Consider the following 21,093-nt stretch of genomic DNA (forward strand, 5'->3'; position numbering starts at 1 on the left):
TGTTCTCTTGTAGATGGAATCCAGTTGATGTGGTCCCTCAAAGGGATAGTCCCACCACATTCCTACTGGATCCCCAAAGCCATACATATACCCCATTAGCATCCCCAGATGCCAATGAATGAATGAGCCATCTAGAAGTAGGCAAACAATCACATTGGCTGAAAGGATAATATTCCATCCCTTCAATAAATGTAGTACCTTTGTTCTTGTCTTGGAATCAGTATGGAAGGCATGTGAAAAATGAGTTAGCTGGGAGTTAATTGACTGCATAACCTATTTTCAGTCTCTGCTTGTATTTTTTGAATTATAATACACAGTGGGTGATTCAGCAAAAGGCTTCAAAAAGAAATTCTTTAAAGAAAGATCTCACTGAATTGATGTCTTCATAATCCATGAAGAGTAGATCCATAAGAGCCCTATTTTCTCTTCAATTTTGAAAAATAAAAGATGCCGTTAGTTTAAATTAGGCTCATATGTGGAATAATCAACGGTATCAACAAATCACTGTCATGCTATTCAAGAATGGGAGTAAATGACAAAAAGAACAGACTATTTCTTTAAAAAATTAAATGTAAAATCTGTCTTGATGGGTTTGGATAAACTTATTTTGAAGAGTTGATAGACAGTGTATGAATTTATAAAACTTGGTTGTGGAACCTCAGATTATAGTAAGTGGGTAGTTGTTGCAATTGGCTTCTGTTTGTGATTTGCAGAGTCCTCTCAGCTATAAACACAATGTTTCGGGACTGAGCTGTGTGTGGAGGATGTACTCAGGACATTTGGTGACTTTATAGATATGATGCACAGTTTAATTTTTATATTAAAAGATGCCCTGCAATGCTGTATGAGCTGCTTCTCATACTAGCTGGAGAAGGCAGTGAGCCCAGATGGAAAGAATTAGGGTAAAAAAGCATGTTCATTTATTTGTTTCCCCCAAGAAGCTGAAACCCCAGGAAGTTGACTATGGGTAGTATTTTATCTCTTCTAGCTACAGGAAATGAAAATATAGAAAAGAGAATTGGGGACCCTGCTGAGATGTCTATTTCCAGGCATTGTTCAGTAACTCAGTCACATTTTTTCCTCTAATATCAGATTTTGCTTTCCACTTGTGGGTGGTAGTAAAAAAAAAAAAATTCTGAACACAAATAAGTAATAAAATGTAAGTTTAAGAGTAATTTTATCTGAGAAATAATTTTTTTCAAGGTGTATAAAGATGTATTATAGGCAGTAGTTTTTACATTACTTTGACAAGACATCAGTAAGAGTTATTTAATATAATTCTTCACAAGTATATTACATGGATGACTTTTGTCTTTATGGTGGCTTTAGGTCTCTTCCCCCATGTAGTCTAAACTTGATTTACCTACATTAGGAGTTGACTTTGCAGGGCACAGAGGGTACAAGACCAGTCATGCAGAAAGTACCTGTTTGTCACTGTGAGAGTTCAGACATGAACTAGAACCAATGGCCCATTAAATACCCACTCTTGTTGTTTAAAGCATATTCTAGCTTTAAGAAATAATTGTTGATACAGAATCTTGTAGCTGAGCCAAGGACTGGAATTCCTGTAACTCTAGTCAGAGTAGAAGCTAAATTAAGCTGTTGTGTTCAAGGATTTTGTGATTCTGCTCCACTGGAAATTCTCATCTAGAGAGTAATTAGGAACAGGGGAAGCCAAGAAATAGCATACTTTGCTTTTTGGTGTGTGTGTGTGTGTGTGTGTGTGTGTGTGTGATTATGTTTTCCATGTATGGTAGTATTGTAATACTTTCTGAATTATAAATTATATTTATATATATATATATATATTTTTTTTAATTTTAAAATCTTTAATTCTTACATGCATTCCCAAACATGAACCCCCCTCCCACCTCCCTCCCCAGAACATCTTTCTGGGTCATCCCCATGCACCAGCCCCAAGCATGCTGCATCCTGCGTCAGACATAGACTGGCGATTCAATTCACATGATAGTATACATGTTAGAATGTCATTCTCCCAAATCATCCCACCCTCTCCCTCTCCCTCTGAGTCCAAAAGTCCGTTATACACATCTGTGTCTCTTTCCCTGTCTTGCATACAGGGTCGTCATTGCCATCTTCCTAAATTCCATATATATGTGTTAGTATACTGTATTGGTGTTTGTCTTTCTGGCTTACTTCACTCTGTATAATCGGCTCCAGTTTCATCCATCTCATCAGAACTGATTCAAATGAATTCTTTTTAACGGCTGAGTAATACTCCATTGTGTATATGTACCACAGCTTTCTTATCCATTCATCTGCTGATGGACATCTAGGTTGTTTCCATGTCCTGGCTATTATAAACAGTGCTGCGATGAACATTGGGGTACATGTGTCTCTTTCAATTCTGGTTTCCTCGGTGTGTATGCCCAGAAGTGGGATTGCTGGGTCATAAGGTAGTTCTATTTGCAATTTTTTAAGGAATCTCCACACTGTTCTCCATAGTGGCTGTACTAGTTTGCATTCCCACCAACAGTGTAGGAGGGTTCCCTTTTCTCCACACCCTCTCCAGCATTTATTGCTTGCAGATTTTTGGATCGCAGCCATTCTGACTGGTGTGAAGTGGTAGCTCATTGTGGTTTTGATTTGCATTTCTCTAATAATGAGTGATGTTGAGCATCTTTTCATGTGTTTGTTAGCCATCCGTATGTCTTCTTTGGAGAAATGTCTATTTAGTTTTTTGGCCCATTTTTTGATTGGGTCGTTTATTTTTCTGGAGTTGAGCTGCAGAAGTTGCTTGTATATTTTTGAGATTAGTTGTTTGTCAGTTGCTTCATTTGCTATTATTTTCTCCCATTCAGAAGGCTGTCTTTTCACCTTGCTTATATTTTCCTTTGTTGTGCAGAAGCTTTTAATTTTAATTAGATCCCATTTGTTTATTGTTGCTTTTATTTCCAGCATTCTGGGAGGTGGATCATAGAGGATCCTGCTGTGATTTATGTCTGAGAGTGTTTTGCCTATGTTCTCCTCTAGGAGTTTTATAGTTTCTGATCTTACATTTAGATCTTTAATCCATTTTGAGTTTATTTTTGTGTGCGGTGTTAGGAAGTGATCTAGTTTCATTCTTTTACAAGTGGTTGACCAGTTTTCCCAGCACCACTTGTTAAAGAGATTGTCTTTACTCCATTGTATATTCTTGCCTCCTTTGTCAAAGATAAGGTGTCCATATGTGTGTGGATTTATCTCTGGGCTTTCTATTTTGTTCCATTGATCTATATGTCTGTCTTTGTGCCAGTACCATACTGTCTTGATGACTGTGGCTTTGTAGTAGAGCCTGAAGTCAGGCAAGTTGATTCCTCCAGCTCCATTCTTCTTTCTCAAGATTGCTTTGGCTATTCGAGGTTTTTTGTATTTCCATACAAATCTTGAAATTATTTGTTCTAGTTCTGTGAAAAATGTGGCTGGTAGCTTGATAGGGATTGCATTGAATTTGTAAATTGCTTTGGGTAGTATACTCATTTTCACTATATTGATTCTTCCAATCCATGAACATGGTATATTTCTCCATCTATTAGTGTCCTCTTTGATTTCTTTCATCAGTGTTTTATAGTTTTCTATATATAGGTCTTTAGTTTCTTTAGGTAGATATATTCCTAAGTATTTTATTCTTTTCGTTGCAATGGTGAATGGAACTACAGGCCAATATCTCTGATGAACATAGATGCAAAAATCCTCAACAAAATTCTAGCAATCAGAATCCAACAACACATTAAAAAGATCATACACCATGACCAAGTGGGCTTTATCCCAGGGATGCAAGGATTCTTCAATATCCGCAAATCAATCAATGTAATTCACCACATTAACAAATTGAAAAATAAAAACCATATGATTATCTCAATAGATGCAGAGAAGGCCTTTGACAAAATTCAACATCCATTTATGATAAAAACTCTCCAGAAAGCAGGAATAGAAGGAACATATCTCAACATAATAAAAGCTATCTATGACAAACCCACAGCAAACATTATCCTCAATGGTGAAAAATTGAAAGCATTTCCCCTAAAGTCAGGAACACGACAAGGGTGTCCACTTTCACCGCTACTATTCAACATAGTTCTGGAAGTTTTGGCCACAGCAATCAGAGCAGAAAAAGAAATAAAAGGAATCCAAATTGGAAAAGAAGAAGTAAAACTCTCACTGTTTGCAGATGACATGATCCTCTACATGGAAAACCCTAAAGACTCCACCAGAAAATTACTAGAGCTCATCAATGAATATAGTAAAGTTGCAGGATATAAAATCAACACACAGAAATCCCTTGCATTCCTATACACGAATAATGAGAAAGTAGAAAAAGAAATTAAGGAAACAATTCCATTCACCATTGCACGGATGGCTAACAAACACATGAAAAGATGCTCAACATCACTCATTATTAGAGAAATGCAAATCAAAACCACAATGAGGTACCACTTCACACCAGTCAGAATGGCTGCGATCCAAAAATCTGCAAGCAATAAATGCTGGAGAGGGTGTGGAGAAAAGGGAACCCTCCTACACTGTTGGTGGGAATGCAAACTAGTACAGCCACTATGGAGAACAGTGTGGAGATTCCTTAAAAAATTGCAAATAGAACTACCTTATGACCCAGCAATCCCACTTCTGGGCATACACACCGAGGAAACCAGAATTGAAAGAGACACATGTACCCCAATGTTCATCGCAGCACTGTTTATAATAGCCAGGACATGGAAACAACCTAGATGTCCATCAGCAGATGAATGGATAAGAAAGCTGTGGTACATATACACAATGGAGTATTACTCAGCCGTTAAAAAGAATTCATTTGAATCAGTTCTGATGAGATGGATGAAACTGGAGCCGATTATACAGAGTGAAGTAAGCCAGAAAGACAAACACCAATACAGTATACTAACACATATATATGGAATTTAGGAAGATGGCAATGACGACCCTGTATGCAAGACAGGGAAAGAGACACAGATGTGTATAACGGACTTTTGGACTCAGAGGGAGAGGGAGAGGGTGGGATGATTTGGGAGAATGACATTCTAACATGTATACTATCATGTGAATTGAATCGCCAGTCTATGTCTGACGCAGGATGCAGCATGCTTGGGGCTGGTGCATGGGGATGACCCAGAAAGATGTTCTGGGGAGGGAGGTGGGAGGGGGGTTCATGTTTGGGAATGCATGTAAGAATTAAAGATTTTAAAATTTAAAAAATAAAAAACTAAAAATTAAAAAAAAAAAAGAAATCTAGAGGGGTGGGAGGGGTGAGAGGAAGGAGGTGCTATATGTATAATTATGGCTGATTTGTGTTGTTGTATGGCAGAAATCATTATAACATTGTAAAGCAACTTTCCTCCAATTAAAAAATAAATTTAAAAAATGTTGCTTGATAAGAGTCACAAATGTTTTCTATGAGAAAGCATTTTGTCTTGGGGATGTAAAAAACTGAAATTGATTCTTCCCATGTACTGTTGATACATTTAATGAAAGAGAAGTCTTCCATGTAAAAGTGTTATAGGTATATAATATAGGATGGAAGGTATATCATAGGTTAAAAGTCTCGTTGTTGGAGAGAATTCACTGAGATACAGTAATTTTCAATTTGCTCTTTAAAAGACAGAGCTAAATTTTAATTTGGAGGGTACTTACATGAAAATTTCAGGAGTAGCTTTCGAAAGCAATTAAGAAGGATTTTTGTCTTAAGGGTTGGTGTGCCTGATGTGAGATGGTTATAAATGCTCTAACTTCTTTTTCTTCCTCTGGATTTTACTTCTCTCATATTGTCTTGATGGGTGCTTTGTGTCGGGGGGAAATTCCTGCAGATGTTCCCTTTCTTCTCCTTTTTTGTTTTATTCTCTAAGATATGTACAGTTTTGCAAAAGTTCACTTGCCTGAATAGTCCAAATCTAGTAAACCTACTGTAGTTAATGTGTATGGGGATACGTACTTTTAACTATTGTCTATTGAACACACGTTCAAAGATTATATTACAGTCCTGGCTATTTTCCTAAAGGAAAGACTCTTGGGGTGAAATAAAGCTGTTAAGCGAGGTTGTGTTTGTGTGCTCCAGGGTTGGGGAAGGTGGAAGGATTAAGAATTTGGAGGAGGGGATGGGGCTGTATACATACAAGGTTTTAAAGCCAGTTCAAGGAGCATTTGAAAACCTAAATATCAATACGTATTTTGTAAAGGAATATTGGGCTTCCCTGGTGGCTCAGATGGTAAAGAATCTGTCTACAGTGCAGGAGACCTGTGATCGATCCCTGGATGGGGAAGATACCCTGGAGGAGGGCATGGCAACCCAGTCTAGTATTCTTGCCTAAGAATCCCATGGACAGAGGAGCCTGGTGGGCTACAGTCCACAGGGCCACAAATAGTCAGACTAAACTGAGCGACTAACACTTTCGCTTTCTTTCAAAGGAACATTGGGATAAGAATATTGGTTGACCTACAGGAAAATTTGGCCTTGGAGTACAGAATGAAGCAGGGCAAAGGATAATAGAGTTTTGCCAAGAGAACACACAGGTCATATCAAACACCCTCTTCCAACAACACAAGAGAAGGCTCTATACATGGACATCACCAGATGGTCAACACCAAAATCAGATTGACTATATTCTTTGCAGGCAAAGATGGAGAAGCTCTATACAGTCAGCAAAAACAAGACCGGGAGCTGACTCAAATCTGTGGCTCAGATCATGAACTCCTTATTGCCAAATTCAGCCTTCAATTTAAGAAAGTGGGAAAAACCACTAGACCATTCAGGTATGACCTAAATCAAATCCCTTATGATTATACACTGGAGGTAAGGGACTAGATCTGATAGACAGACTGCCTGATGGACTATGGATGGAGGTTTGTGACATTGTACAGGAGACAGGGATCAAGATCATTCCCAAGAAAAAGAAATGTAAAAAAACAAAATGGCTGTCTGAGGAGGCCTTACAAATAGCTGTGAAAAGAAGAGACGTGAAAAGCAAGGAGAAAAGAAAAGATATACCCATTTGAATGCAGAGTTCCAAAGAATACCAAGGAGAGATAAGAAAGCCTGCATCAGTATTCAATGCAAAGAAATAGAGGAAAACTGTAGAATGGGAAAGACTAGAGATCTCTTCAAGACAATTAGAGATACCAAGGGAACATTTCATGCAAAGATGGGTTCATTAAAGGACAGACATGGTATGGACCTAACAGAAGCAGAAAATATTAAGAAGAGGTGGCAAGAATACAGAGAAGAACTGTACAATAAAGACCTTCATGACCCAGGTAATCGTGATGGTGTGTTCGCTCACCTAGAGCCAGACATCCTGGAATGTGAAGTCAAGTGGGCCTTGACTAGTTCACTACGAACCAAGCTAGTGGAGGTGATGCAGTTCCAGTTGGGCTCTTTCAAATCCTAAAAGAGGATACTGTGAAAGTGCTGCACTCAATATGCCAGCAAATTTGGAAGACTCAGCAGTGGCCACAGGACTGTAAAAGGTCAGTTTTCTTCCAATGCCAAAGAAAGGCAATGCCAAAGAATGCTCAAACTACTGCACACTTGTCCTCATCTCACACGCTACTAAAGTAATGCCCTAAATTCTCCAAGTGAGGCTTCAGCTATATGTGAACCATGAACTTCCAGATGTTCAGCTTTTTTTAGAAAAGGCACAACAACCAGAGATCAAATTGCCAACATCCACTGGATCATCGAAAAAGCCAGAGAGTTCCAGGAAAACATCTATTTCTGTTTTATTGACTATGGCAAAGCCTTTCACTGTGTGGATCACAATAAACTGTGGACAATTCTGAAAGAGATGGGAATATCAGGCCACCCTGCCTCTTGAGAAACCTGTATGCAGGTCAGGAAGCAACAGTTAGAACTGGGCATGGAACAACAGATAGGTTCCAAATAGGAAAAGGAATACATCAAGCCTGTATATTGTCACCCTGCTTATTTAACTTATATGCAGAGTACATCATGAGAAATGCTGGGCTGGAGGAAGCACAGCTGGCATCAAGATTGCTGAGAGAAATATCAATCACCTCAGATATGCAGATGACACCACCCTTATGGCAGAAAGTGAAGAAGAACTGAAGAGCCTCTTGATGAAAGTGAAAGAGGAGAGTGGAAACGTTGGCTTAAAACTCAACATTCAGAAAATGAAGATCATGGCATCTGGTCCCATCACTTCATGGCAAATAGATGGGGAAACCATGGCTGACTTTATATTTTGGGGCTTCAAAATCATGAAGTTAAAAGCCATGAAGTTAAAAGATCCTTACTCCTTGGAAGGAAAGTTATGACCAACCTAGATAGCATATTAAAAAGCAAAGACATTACTTTGTCAACAAAGGTCTGTCTAGACAAGGCTATGGTTTTTCCTATAGTCATGGGTGTGAGAGTTGGACTATAAAGAAAGCTGAGTGCTGAAGAATTGATGCTTTTGAACTGCGGTTTTGGAGAAGACTCTTGACAGTCCCTTGGACTACAAGGAGATCCAACCAGTCCATCCTAAAGGAGATCAGTCCTGAGTGTTCATTGGAAGGACTGATGTTGAAGCTGAAACTCCAATCGTTTGGCCACCTGATGCAAAGAGTTGACTCACTGGAAAAGACCCTGATGCTGGGAAAGAGTGAGAGCAGGGGGAGAAGGGGATGACAGAAGATGAGATGGTTAGATGGCATCACTGACTCAATGGACATGAGTTTGAGTGAACTCTGGGAGTTGGTGATGGACAGCGAGGCCTGGCGTGCTGTGGTCCATGTGGTCATGAAGAGTTGGTCACGACTGAGCGACTGAACTAACTGAACTGAATTAATGTTAAGGCAATGGCACCCCACTCCAGTACTCCTGCCTGGAAAATCTCATGGACAGAGGAGCCTGGTGTGCTGCAGTCCATGGGGTCGCTAAGAGTTGGACACGACTAAGCGACTTCACTTTCACTTTTCACTTTCATACATTGGAGAAGGAAATGACAACCCACTCCAGTGTTCTTGCGTGGAGAATCCCAGGGATGGCGGAGCCTGGTGGGGTGCATAGTCCAGTCTGTGGGTTCCCATAGAGTCAGACACGACTGAAGAGACTTAGCAGCAGCAGCAGCAGGGCAGTAAACTGTAACCTTAAGGTTATGTTCTCCACTGGGCAGAATTTATTTACATCCCTGCTCAATAAAAATCCACAAGTTAAAAAAATGGGGTAATAGACATTCGATAGTGATAAACACCAACAATAAATTGAACGTATGGGTAATTGTGTGTTTAAATACATCAAGAACCTAGTTAATAAAATCCCAAAGATTAAAGTAAGATCAACATTAATTAAATGTAAATTATCCTTTCAGCAAGTAGCTGCCTGAGAAGTTTTCTTTGTGGAAGATTTTGACAGTCTAAACAGCAGTATTTTGTTTTGTTTTGTTGTTTTGGGGGATTTTTTGGTTGTGCTGGACCTTTGTGGTGGCATTAGGCTCTCTAGTGGTGTCATACAGGCACTGGAGTGCGTGGCCTCAGGAGTTGTGGCATGTGGGTTTAGTCCCACGGCATGTGGTATCTTAGTTCCTTGATCAGGGATTGAACCCATGCCCCCCTGCATTGTAAGACAGATCCTTCACTCCTGGACCATCAGGAAATTCCCAGTAGTAGCTTCAAGCTGTCATTTGGGATAGAACCTTAACCTCCTTCCACTACTTGTCTCCTTCAGAGACTGAGACGGACTAGAGATAATTCTACATTGCAGATAACAGCAAAAAGTTATTGCAAGTAAAGCTTACATTAAATGAGCACTTTCTGTATGTCAACCAGTGTTATCAACACTCTAGGTAAATCCCACTTACCCTCACAACAACCCTATGGAGTAGAGACTATTGTCATCATTTTATAGGTTTATAAGTAAATATATATAATTTTAAGTAAATAAATCAATATTAAAAGATAAATTTATACCATGATGGCTTCCCAAGTGGTGCAGTGATAAAGAATCTGCCTGCTAATGTAAGAGACCCCAGATGAGGATTTGATCCCTGGCTTGGGAAGATCCCCGAAAGGAGGGCATGGCTAACCACTCCAGTATTCTTGCCAGGGATATCCCATGGACAGAGAGGAGCCTGGCAGGCTACATTCCATGGGATCATAAAAAGTCGGACACGATTGAGAGCTTTTAAGCTCCACTTATATCATGATAGATGATGAAATGATGCAAAGACCATGTAAGACTTACTTAGCCAATCAAATATACCCAGGCTGCACTGAGATTTGAGTCATGGAGGTTGGTCACCACAATATATTCTTCTAATGACGACTTTGCATTGCCCTGGATGTCAAATATTTGGATCGCCAAAGACATGAAAGTTGATGGAACAAGAAAATTGATGTATGTAACTTTTCTACTCTAGAAGCTGCACACTACATTATTTAGTTCATTTCAGTCACTCAGTTGTGTCTGACTCTTTGCAACCCCATAAACTGCAGCATGCCAGGCCTCCCTGTCCATCACCAACTCCCGAAGTTTACCCAAACTCATGTCCATTGAGTTGGTGATGACATCGAACCATCTCATCCTCTGTCGTCCCCTTCTCCTCCTGCCCTCAATCTTTCCCATCATCAGGGTGTTTTCCAATGAGTCTGATCTTCGCATCAGGTGGCCAAATGATTGGAGTTTCAGCTTCAACATCAGTCCTTCCAGTGAACACCCAGGACTGGTCTCCTTTAGTATGGAGTAGTAGTCCAAGGGACTGTCAAGAGTCCTCTCCAAAACCACAGTTCAAAGCAATCAATTCTTCAGTGCTCAGCTTTCTTTATAGTCCAACTCTCATACCCATGCGTGACTACTGGAAAAACCATTGCCTTGACTAGACGGACTTTAATTGAAAAGTAATGTCTTTGCTTTTTAATATGCTATCTAGGTTGGTCATAACGTTTCTTCCAAGGAGTAAGCATCTTTTAACTTCATGGCTACAATCACCATCTGCAGTGATTTTGGAGCCCCAAATAGAACTCTGCCGTGGTTTCCATTTTTTCCCCATCTATTTGCCATTAAGTGATGAGACCGGATGCCATGATCTTCATTTTCTGAATGTTGAGTTTTAAGCCAACGTTTCCACTCTCCTCTTTCACTTTCATCAAGAAGCTCTTCAGTACTTCTTCACTTTCTGCCATAAGGGTGGTGTCATCTGCATATCTGAGGTGATTGATATTTCTCTCAGCAATCTTGATGCCAGCTTGTGATTCCTCCAGCCCAGCATTTCTCATGATGTGCTCTGCATATAAGTTAAATAAGCAGGGTGACAATATACAGGCTTGACGTACTCCTTTTCCTATTTGGAACCTGTCTGTTGTTCCATGCCCAGTTCTAACTGTTGCTTCCTGACCTGCATACAGGTTTCTCAAGAGGCAGGTTGGGTGGTCTGATATTCCCATCTCTTTCAGAATTGTCCACAGTTTATTGTGATCCACACAGTGAAAGGCTTTGCCATAGTCAATAGAACAGAAATAGATGTTTTCCTGGAACTCTCTTGCTTTTTCGATGATCCAGTGGATGTTGGCAATTTGATCTCTGGTTGCTCTGCCTTTTCTAAAAAAAGCTGAACATCTGGAATTTCATGGTTCACATATTGCTGAAGCCTCACTTGGAGAATTTAGGGCATTACTTTAGCAGCATGTGAGATGTGGACAATTGTGCAGTAGTTTGAGCATTCTTTGGCATTGCTTTTCTTTGAGATTGGAAGAAAACTGACCTTTTACAGTCCTGTGGCTGAGTTTTCCAAATTTGCTGGCATATTGAGTGCAGCACTTTCACAGCATCCTCTTTTAGGATTTGAAAGAGCTCAACTGGAACTGCATCACCTCCACTAGCTTGGTTCGTAGTGAACCAGTCAAGGCCCACTTGACTTCACATTCCAGGATGTCTGGCTCTAGGTGAGTGAACACACCATCATGATTACCTGGGTCGTGAAGGTCTTTTTCGTATAGTTCTTCTCTGTATTCTTGCCACCTCTTCTTAATATTTTCTGCTTCTGTTAGGTCCATACCATGTCTGTCCTTTAATGAGCCCATCTTTGCATGAAATGTTCCCTTGGTATCTCTAATTGTCTTGAAGAGATCTCTAGTTTTTTCCATTCTATAGTTTTCCTCTATTTCTTTGCATTGAATACTGATGCAGGCTTTCTTATCTCTCCTTGGTATTCTTTGGAACTCTGCATTCAAATGGGTATATCTTTTCTTTTCTCCTTGCTTTTCACTTCTCTTCTTTTCACAGCTATTTGTAAGGCCTCCTCAGACAGCCATTTTGCTTTTTGGCATTTCTCTTTTGGGGGATTGAAAGGTTGTTGCTACCCACAAAAAGATGCCGGATTCTTGGCCTCCAGGGCAGAAGAATTCAATCCAGGGCCAGAGAAGAGGCTTGATCGCTCAGAGCTTTGTGTAATAAAGTTTTATTAAAGTATAAAGGCGAGAGAGAAAGCTTCTGACATAGGCATCAGAAGGTCGCAGCAAGAGTACCCTCCTGCTGGTCTTCATCTGGATGTTATATAGTTGCCAACAGTCTGTTAATGAAAGAAAGGAGTGTCTTAAAACTCAGAATGGCACCTTGCCCCTCATTCGTAAGATGCAGTATGGGATAATCTTGGCTCCAGAACATTCATCCAGGGCCATACTTGAAGCTTGTAGAAGGGCAGATTACCATACAAATAGTTTCATTTACATAGATTAGGCAAACAATATCTGAGTATAACATAATGTTTTGCCAAGTAGCTTCTGAGCCATTAGGCAGAAGGACTTGAAGACTGAGTCTAGTACATTAACATAGCTTAAGACAAATATTTCCATTAGAAAAATGCATTGGTTCACTCAAGGTTTGAGAATAGTTAACTTCAGGTGAAACCAGGTATCATTATTGCACCACAGTATTTTAAGAGAAACCTCCTTTTAAATTTGTATAGAGACAGAAAAATCTATCGCTGGTTTGTTTCCTCCTGCCTCTTCAGTTCAGTTCAGTTCAGTTGCTCAGTCATGTCTGACTCTTTGCGACCCCACGAATCGCAGCACGCCAGGCCTCCCTGTCCATCACCAACTCCGGGAGTTCACTCAGACTCACGTCCATCGAGTCAGTGATGCCATCCAGCCATCTCATCCTCTGTTGTCCCCTTCTCCTCCTGCCCGCAATCCCTCCCAGCATCAGTCTTTTCCAATGAGTCAACACTTGGCATGAGGTGGCCAAAGTACTGGAGTTTAAGAGAGATAAAAATGTCTGACACTTTCAGCCTATTTCCTCTGTTTGGAGACCCCTGGCCTTCCTGTCTGTTACCCTCTCAGAATGGTCTTGATCCCTGTCTCCTGTACAATGTCACGAACCTCTGTCCATAGTTCAGGCACTCTGTCTATCAGATCTAGTCCCTTAAATCTATTTCTCACTTCCAGTTTATAATCGTTAGGGATTTGATTTAGGTCATACCTGAATGGTCTAGTGGATTTCCCCACTTTCTTAAATTTAAGGCTGGATTTGACAATAAGGAGTTCATGATCTGAGCCACAGTCACCTCCTGGTCTTGTTTTTGCTGACTGTATAGAGCTTCTCCATCTTTGGCTGCAAAGAGTATAATCAATCTGATTTTGGTGTTGAGCATCTGGTAATGTCCATGTATAGAGTCTTCTCTTGTGTTGTTGGAAGAGGGTGTTTGCTATGACCAGTGAGGTCTCTTGGCAAAACTCTATTAGCCTTTGCCCTGCTTCATTCTGTACTCCAAGGCTAAATTTGCCTGTTACTCCAGGTATTTCTTGACTTCCTATTTTTGCATTCCAGTCCATTATAATGAAAAGGACATCTTTTTTGAGTGTTAGTTCTAAAAGGTCTTGTAGGTCTTCATAGAACCATTCAACTTCAACTTCTTCAGCATTACTGGTTGGGGCATGGACTTGGATTATTGTGATATTGAATGGCTTGCCTTGGAAATGAACAGAGATCATTCTGTTGTTTCTGAGATTTAAGCACTGCACTAAATTCAAAAATGTCATATCCAAATGCCTACTATTAACTTTCACAAGTTAGGAGATTTTGATCAAATTACTGATCTTTTAGAACATATTTTCTTCTTCTGCAAAATAGTTATAGATATTTTCAACCCTAGCTGTCTTTGATTTTGTTTTATATATAGTGATGCAGGAGAAGAATGGTTACTAAGTATACAAGTGGCTGAAGCTTCAGGGTTATGTGGGTGATTTGGACAGCTCCAGCCCAGTTCTACCTGACTTAACAAGGGTGGAGCTTGTAGATGAGAATCATCGCAGACCCCTTCTACTGATCTCGTTGCTGTTTCTGTTGTGACCTACTAATAGATCAGCTCCTATTGGAATGATTTTCAAGGCTATAGGTGGTATTATTATAATAACAGTGAAAGTGAGTGAAAGTGAAATTTGCTCAGTCATGTCCAACTCTTTGTGACCCCCATAGGCTATAAAGTCCATGGAATTCTCCAGGCCAGAATACTAGAGTGGGTAGCCTTTCTCTTTTCCAGGGGATCTTCCCAATCCAGGGATTGGACCCAGGTCTCCTGCATTGCAGCTGGATTCTACACCAGCTGAGCCACAAGGGAAGCATTCTCAGCACTATGGTATTTTCAACACTAGAATTTTAATAAATGACCACTGAAATGTTCCAAAGCATCAATGATCTAGTAAAAGGTGGTTACAAATGCAAAAGAAATATTGGAATGTTTAATATTCATTAAACACAAAATCTTTCATATTTAACCTATGTTCTTAATACATGGAGTCTTTAATATTTAGCCAATGTTCTTACACTTTATTTTTGTTGATGTTCAGTTACTAAGCTGTGTCCAGCTCTTTGCAACAGTAGCATGCCAGGCTCCTGTCTTCCACTATCTCCCAGAGTTGCTCAAATTCACATCCATGGAGTCCATGATGCATTCAGTCATCTCATCCTCTGCCACCAACTTCTCCTTTTGCCTTCAATCTTTCTCAGCATCAGAGTCTTTTCCAGTGAGTTGCCTCTTCACATCACGTGGCCAAAGTGTTGGAATTTGAACTTCAGCAACAGTCCTTCCAGTGAATGTTCAGGGTTGATTTCTTTTAGGATTGACTGGTTTGATCTCTTTACAGTCCAAGAGACTCTCTCAAGAGTCACTTCCAGCAGCACAGTTTGAAAGCATCGACTCTTTGGTGCTCAGCCCTCTTTATGATCCAACTTTCATAACTGTACATGACTACTAGAAGAACACAGCTTTCACTATGTGGGTGTTAGTTCGCAAAGTGATCTCTTTTAGGAACACAAAATTATAGGAAAATTTGCCAGAGATTTTCTGACCATACCTGAAATGTTGAACATAATAAACTTAGTACTTAAATTTGCATTATAACTTATCCAAGTCTTATGTTGTTACAGAAGCATCTTTCATGGAATCTTAAAGAAGGACCAGGTTTTAGGAATTATCTTGTCTCATCATTTATTCTTCATAAATGGGCTTAACAAGATTTTCTCATTCCCCTTATGCCCCATCTTTAAAAAAAACTGACAGTAGATTTTCTGCTAGGGTTATGAAATAATACAGCTATGATGTATCTAGATATATATAGTAGAAACGTTGCTATTGAGGAAGCACCATAGATAACCTATATCATTTGTTATTTACAGCAGATCCCTATTAAGCTTCTATTACTGATGCACTAGGCATGGGGAATACAACTCAGTTCTTATCCTCTATTAACTTACAGTAAAATTAATACTGTTTTAGTAGCAAAAAAAAGTCCTCTTTGTCCTAGGACCTACTAGGAATGACAGCATTTCAATGTAACATTCTTGCAAATCCTGCAAGGTGATTATTCCAGTTCTCATTTTTACAAATGAGAAAGTGGGCTTGGAGAAGTTATGCTGAACTGCTCAGAATCAGAGAGCTAGCTAAGCGCCAGAGTTGGACACAGGCACGGAGCAGTCTGGTTCCAAGTTCTGTGCATTTTTCCATGAATCCACAGAGTATAATTTGCTTTGATCACAATCACACACAATCCCCTCTCAGCCAGCTATGACAGCCTGACAGGTTTATTTTCGAAGGTTCAACCCAATGATTATGGAGGGAAGGAAGCCCGTTCTTGAGCTGTAAAGAGGTGCTGGTGAAAAGAGGTTATCCAGCTGTGAAATGGGGATTCAGAGCTTGTTTGCTTGGTTTATTCCTGCTTAACTGTGTGTGCACCAATGTTCATCACAGTGTTTTGAGTATCTTCAATGAGTTACAATAACATGGATTTTTCTGTCTCTCTTTCAGGTATGGAAAAATCGTATCCACAAAGGCAATCCTGGACAAAAACACAAATCAATGCAAAGGTATGTATCAGGACATCTGTAAGTGAGATCACACTTGTGTGTTCCACTAATGCCTCCTGCCAGGCAAGGCCTGGGCATCAGCTGCACGAGGATCCCTGTGTACAGTATACGGCAAACTGTTCATAATGATGCCTGGGCTTTGATCAGTTGAGTTTCTAGTAACATTGCTCATTAATTTTTTTTTCATTAACAAACAAAATGAAAATCACAAATCAGAAAAAGTATCAAATTGCTTCAGCGTAAGACTAAATTACCTCCTAACAGCTCTGGGTTGTCTGATTTGAATGATATCATCAGTGATGCAAATTGATTTCCTATATAAAAATGAAGAACTCTGGGGAAAACTTTCCATGCCAAACACATTTTCATTTATCTGTTGTTTAAGGCTTTAGCTACATTGTTTGACTAGGAATGGATTTACTGGTGGGCCCATTGTGTCTAAGCCTCAGCTGTAAGCATCTCACGGAATCTCAGAATTTGTATCATATCAAGGCTTTTTCCTTTTCCTGGAAATATTTCTGAAGTTATTTGACTATATCTGTGGCTCATGTATTTTTCATGTCTGGGAATCCATACTCTTTTAAGGGTGGCATTCATTTATTCATGAAATCTAAATGGTCTGTCTTGCTTGACTCAGTTTTTACTGGAAAGTTGGAACGCTTCTTGTAACATGTGTTATTTGCTGTTTTTTTTTTTTTTTAATCTAGTCGTTTTTATAACACCAACATCAAGAAATATGTTAGATACAAGGTCATTCTAAACATTGCCCCTGTTTCTCATACAAATGCAATGTATACAAATTTGGGGGCCATTTAAATACTGCAGGTATATCCTGACTTAATTGGAGAATGGTCAGATTCAATTTATCAGTTAAAGAAAAAGTGTCATTCCTTTTCTCCTATAAACTCACAAATGCCCTGGGAATTTAGCTACTACAAGACAAAAAGTGGTAAGACAACACTTCTATCATCTAATAGCTCAATTTCTAGTCGAAAATGAAACTACCAAGAAAACCAAGAAACTAATCTTAATGTATGTGTTAGGATCCATAAGCCTAATATATAAGAGAGTATAGCAGAGATGGCTACAATACAGGAATCCACAAAATATGGTGAGAGGAGAATATGAGGATTCCCTTTTGGACAATGACATTTGAAAAGGCAAAATGAATGGACATGGAAAGGTTGATGTTCAGGAGGAAGAATTTCAGAATGTAATTGAGCAGACTCACATACCAGAAATAGAAAAATGCCCCAGTAAGGGTATCATTAGAAGGAAGGAAGGGGTCAAGATTTTGGAGGTATTTTTAGAGTATACTGACTGTTTTGAGCTTAATGCTCTATGTAACCATTGCTTTTCTTTTTTTTTGAGCAGAAATGATATGATTTTATTATGAGTTCTAGTTATTTTGCCAAAGCAAGTGAAACCGAGTTACAAGGGGGAGGAAACAAGAGGCAGAGAGAAAACAAGGCAGATTTAAAATACAGAGATGACCAGGAAAATGAGGAAGGTCCTCCAGGCACTGGTAGAGAAACGGAAAGGGAGGCACCATGAGTTTTCAAAGGTAGAATTAGATATTTGCTATGAAGGTGAAAGGACATGGGCAATGAAATTCACATACTGAACTGTTGTGACTGGGGAGGAGGGCTGTGTCAACGACTGAGGCAGGAAGTCCGAAAGGAATATGAGTGAGTCTTGGGGAGAAGTGCTGAGTTTATGTATCAGATGCCCTGATCTAGAGGTCCTGGGGTACCATCCCCGAGGGAGAGGTCAAGCCAGAGCTACAGGGAAGCTCAGAGTTGCTATGGTTACCATAACCAAGGGAGGACATAATGACACCAAAGGATCCTGGTAGGGGGCGGGGTGGAGTGGGGGGCACGATGTAGGCAGCTAGAAACTGAACCTTGGATGATGTAGACATACAGAGTTGGGCCACGACTGTAACTTCACTGTCATCCTGTGGGAAGCACGTGTGTGTGAGAAGCATTAGACTGTTAATTATATTGCTTCCAGACATGCCTGACTGACTGATCCCAAAGTCTTTGGGGTAAAAATTTTTATAGGAACAGGCTTCCCTGGTGGTTCAACAGTAAAGAAGCCATCTGCAGTGAAGGAGCTGCAAGAGACATGGGTTCAATCCCTGCGTCAGGAAGATCCCCTGGAGGATAGCATGGCAACCCACTCCAGTATTCCTACCTGAAGAACCCCATGGACAGAGGAGCCTGGCAGGCTACAGTCTATGGGGTCAGAAAAGAGGCGGACACTACTGAAGCAACTTAGCACACATGCACTCGTCTATAAGAACAATCAGAGAACATTGAGGTACCCACCTCAGGCAGTCAGTTATATTCATTGAGCCCCTCTCAGAAAAGCAGATGCTTCACAGACAAGTGAGTGCTGCAAACCACAGTGGATCCCATGACATGTCTGATCCATGGAGTCGTCTATATGAGGGGACCCTCCATGAGGCAAAGGTTTGCTCAAGAGTGCAGGCATCTCTTGTCAGTGTACAATACTGGGGACAACAAAAGCATTGATTGTTAACCTGGAAAACCTGTATTCTTGTACTGTAATAACAAGCTTTGAAGAGGAAGAGGATGTAGCTGAAATGGATTGTCAGAGTTTCCATATGCAGTTACCTCTTAATTGGGGAGTTCTTGATCTACACAAATGCTATGGGTATCCTTCTCTGAACTCCTAAGACTCCTATCCACATTATCCTCTAACTGCTTATTTAATTGCCTTTGTCTCTCTCCAAAGAGACCTTTTTAGTCAATGAAGACAGGACCTGTGTAATCTAGAAAATGTTATCTTCGGAGCAGGGAATTGCAAGGGAATGTGTCATTGTCTATTGGAAATAATTGAAAAAAATATTAGAACATGGCTCTGTTTAAATGTCAACTTTCTGTTTGTGTTTTATAATATACATATCAGTAAAATTTTGCAAGTGCTTGTTTTAAACACATAAGTATATAAATATTGAGTTTACTATTCCATATTTTTACTCATAAGCATATGGATGTAAAAAGTAGTTTTGGAGAGTACTTGTCTCAAACATAAGAAGCACTGATAAATTTGGAAGGAGAAAATGGGGGAAGGAAAGGAGAGGAGAAAGGGAGGAACCACCTGGGGACATCACTGGAGGAAGGGTAGGTAAGGCTGATTTTATGAGAGGTAGATCTTTTGTCTTGAGGCTCATGTGAAAAAGTTGGGGGCATCATGTAGTCTAAGACTCCAGGAGCCTTTTCTGGCCTCAGTGTTTTGAGCCTGTAGATGGCGGTGATACCCAAAACTCAACTTTCACCAAGGACATGGTGGGGGCAGGGGGTAGCCTAAAACTAAACCTTAGTTACAGAGAGGTACTACTGCCACTTCCATGTTTGGGGGAAAATACTACTTTAATGATATTTTTGAGTCATATTTAGAGTATTTTGTTTTTCAGAAAAATGGCCCCTAAAATCGTTACAGATAGAAACTCCTTAAAATTGGACATGGAGAGTGCAATTGCATTTATGGAAAATGGTTTATAGTTGTTGATGTGTACAAGCAAGTTGCTGAAGTAGGGAGGAAGGTCACTGTGACATGTAAGGAGTTGATGGAACCAGACCCTAGAGCAGCACTGAAGTATTGATTTAAATAGCCAAGAATTGGAGCAGGTGTAATGTTGGGAAGACGGACTGATCCTAAAAGTATTTGTGGAGAAATAATAGGAAAGATACCAAGAGTTTGAGACCATCGGGGACGTGAAGGTGTGTTGGTTATAAACTGTTGTGATGTGAGATTCCAGTTGGAGATTTGAGGTAGGAGGGAGCCATTTAGAGTTAGGAGCAACAAGGACTCCCCACTTAGACATCCAGTGAGAGAAGGGGTGGTAGGGGGAAAACACATTTGGAAGGGCTACAAAGGCCCTGTGTCCCCCGGATGAATTAGTTGATGATTGGAAAGATACAAGTCAAAGCAATTTGCAGTGATAGTTTGCATCCACTCACGTTGCAGACATAACTTGCAGGCCCTCCGGTGCTGGATGCTGTGAAACTGATTCACCTCTTCTTTATCTGTTGTGCTCAGTCACGCAGTCATGTCTGACTCTGCTACACTATGGACTGTAGCCCGCCAGGCTCCTCTGTCCAAGAGGTTTTTCAGGCAACAATATCAGGGTGGGTTAGGACCATGCTAACTTGGTAGCGTCTTTTGAAAAATCAATATGAAAGAGCAATCAGAGGTGTACTATAATGTTAGTGATTCTAGTGAGATGTCCAAAATATTGTATTCAGACATATTTTTAAAGATGTTTTATCTGCTGATGCTTCAGTTCAGTTCAGTCACTCAGTCATGTCCGACTCTTTGCGACCCCATGAATTGCATCACGCCAGGCCTCCCTGTCCATCACCAACTCCGGGAGTTCACTCAAACTCATGTCCATCGAGTCGATGATGCCATCCAGCCATCTCATCCTCTGTCGTCCCCTTTTCCTCCTGTCCCCAGTCCCTCCCAGCATCACAGTCTTTTCCAATGAGTCAGCTCTTCGCATGAGGTGGCCAAAGTACTGGAGTTTCAGCTTTAGCATCAGTCCTTCCAAAGAACACCCAGGGCTGATCTCCTTCAGAATGAACTGGTTGGATCTCCTTGCAGTCCAAGGGACTCTCAAGAGTCTTCTCCAACACCACAGCTCAAAAGCATCAATTCTTCAGCGCTCAGCTTTCTTCACAGATGCTTAGCACCTCTTTATTCTCTCCATGAGAGCAAATATAGGAAAACTCTGATTCTACTGTTTGGAGCATCTATTA

General features: G+C 40.3%; 1 protein-coding gene across 17 annotated transcripts in view; it reads left to right on the forward strand.

Moving 5' to 3' along the window:
* Positions 1-21,093, forward strand: part of RBMS3 (RNA binding motif single stranded interacting protein 3) — an 811,389-nt gene that overhangs the window by 235,802 nt on the left and 554,494 nt on the right. For all 17 annotated transcript variants that reach the window (XM_069561193.1, XM_069561198.1, XM_069561203.1 and 14 more), the window contains one exon: positions 16,248-16,306. In XM_069561193.1, the coding sequence (XP_069417294.1) occupies positions 16,248-16,306 (59 nt within the window). The remainder of the gene's footprint in view (positions 1-16,247; positions 16,307-21,093) is intronic.

Source organism: Ovis canadensis, chromosome 19 (genome assembly GCF_042477335.2).
Source record: "Ovis canadensis isolate MfBH-ARS-UI-01 breed Bighorn chromosome 19, ARS-UI_OviCan_v2, whole genome shotgun sequence".
Taxonomy (NCBI): Eukaryota; Metazoa; Chordata; class Mammalia; order Artiodactyla; family Bovidae; genus Ovis; species Ovis canadensis.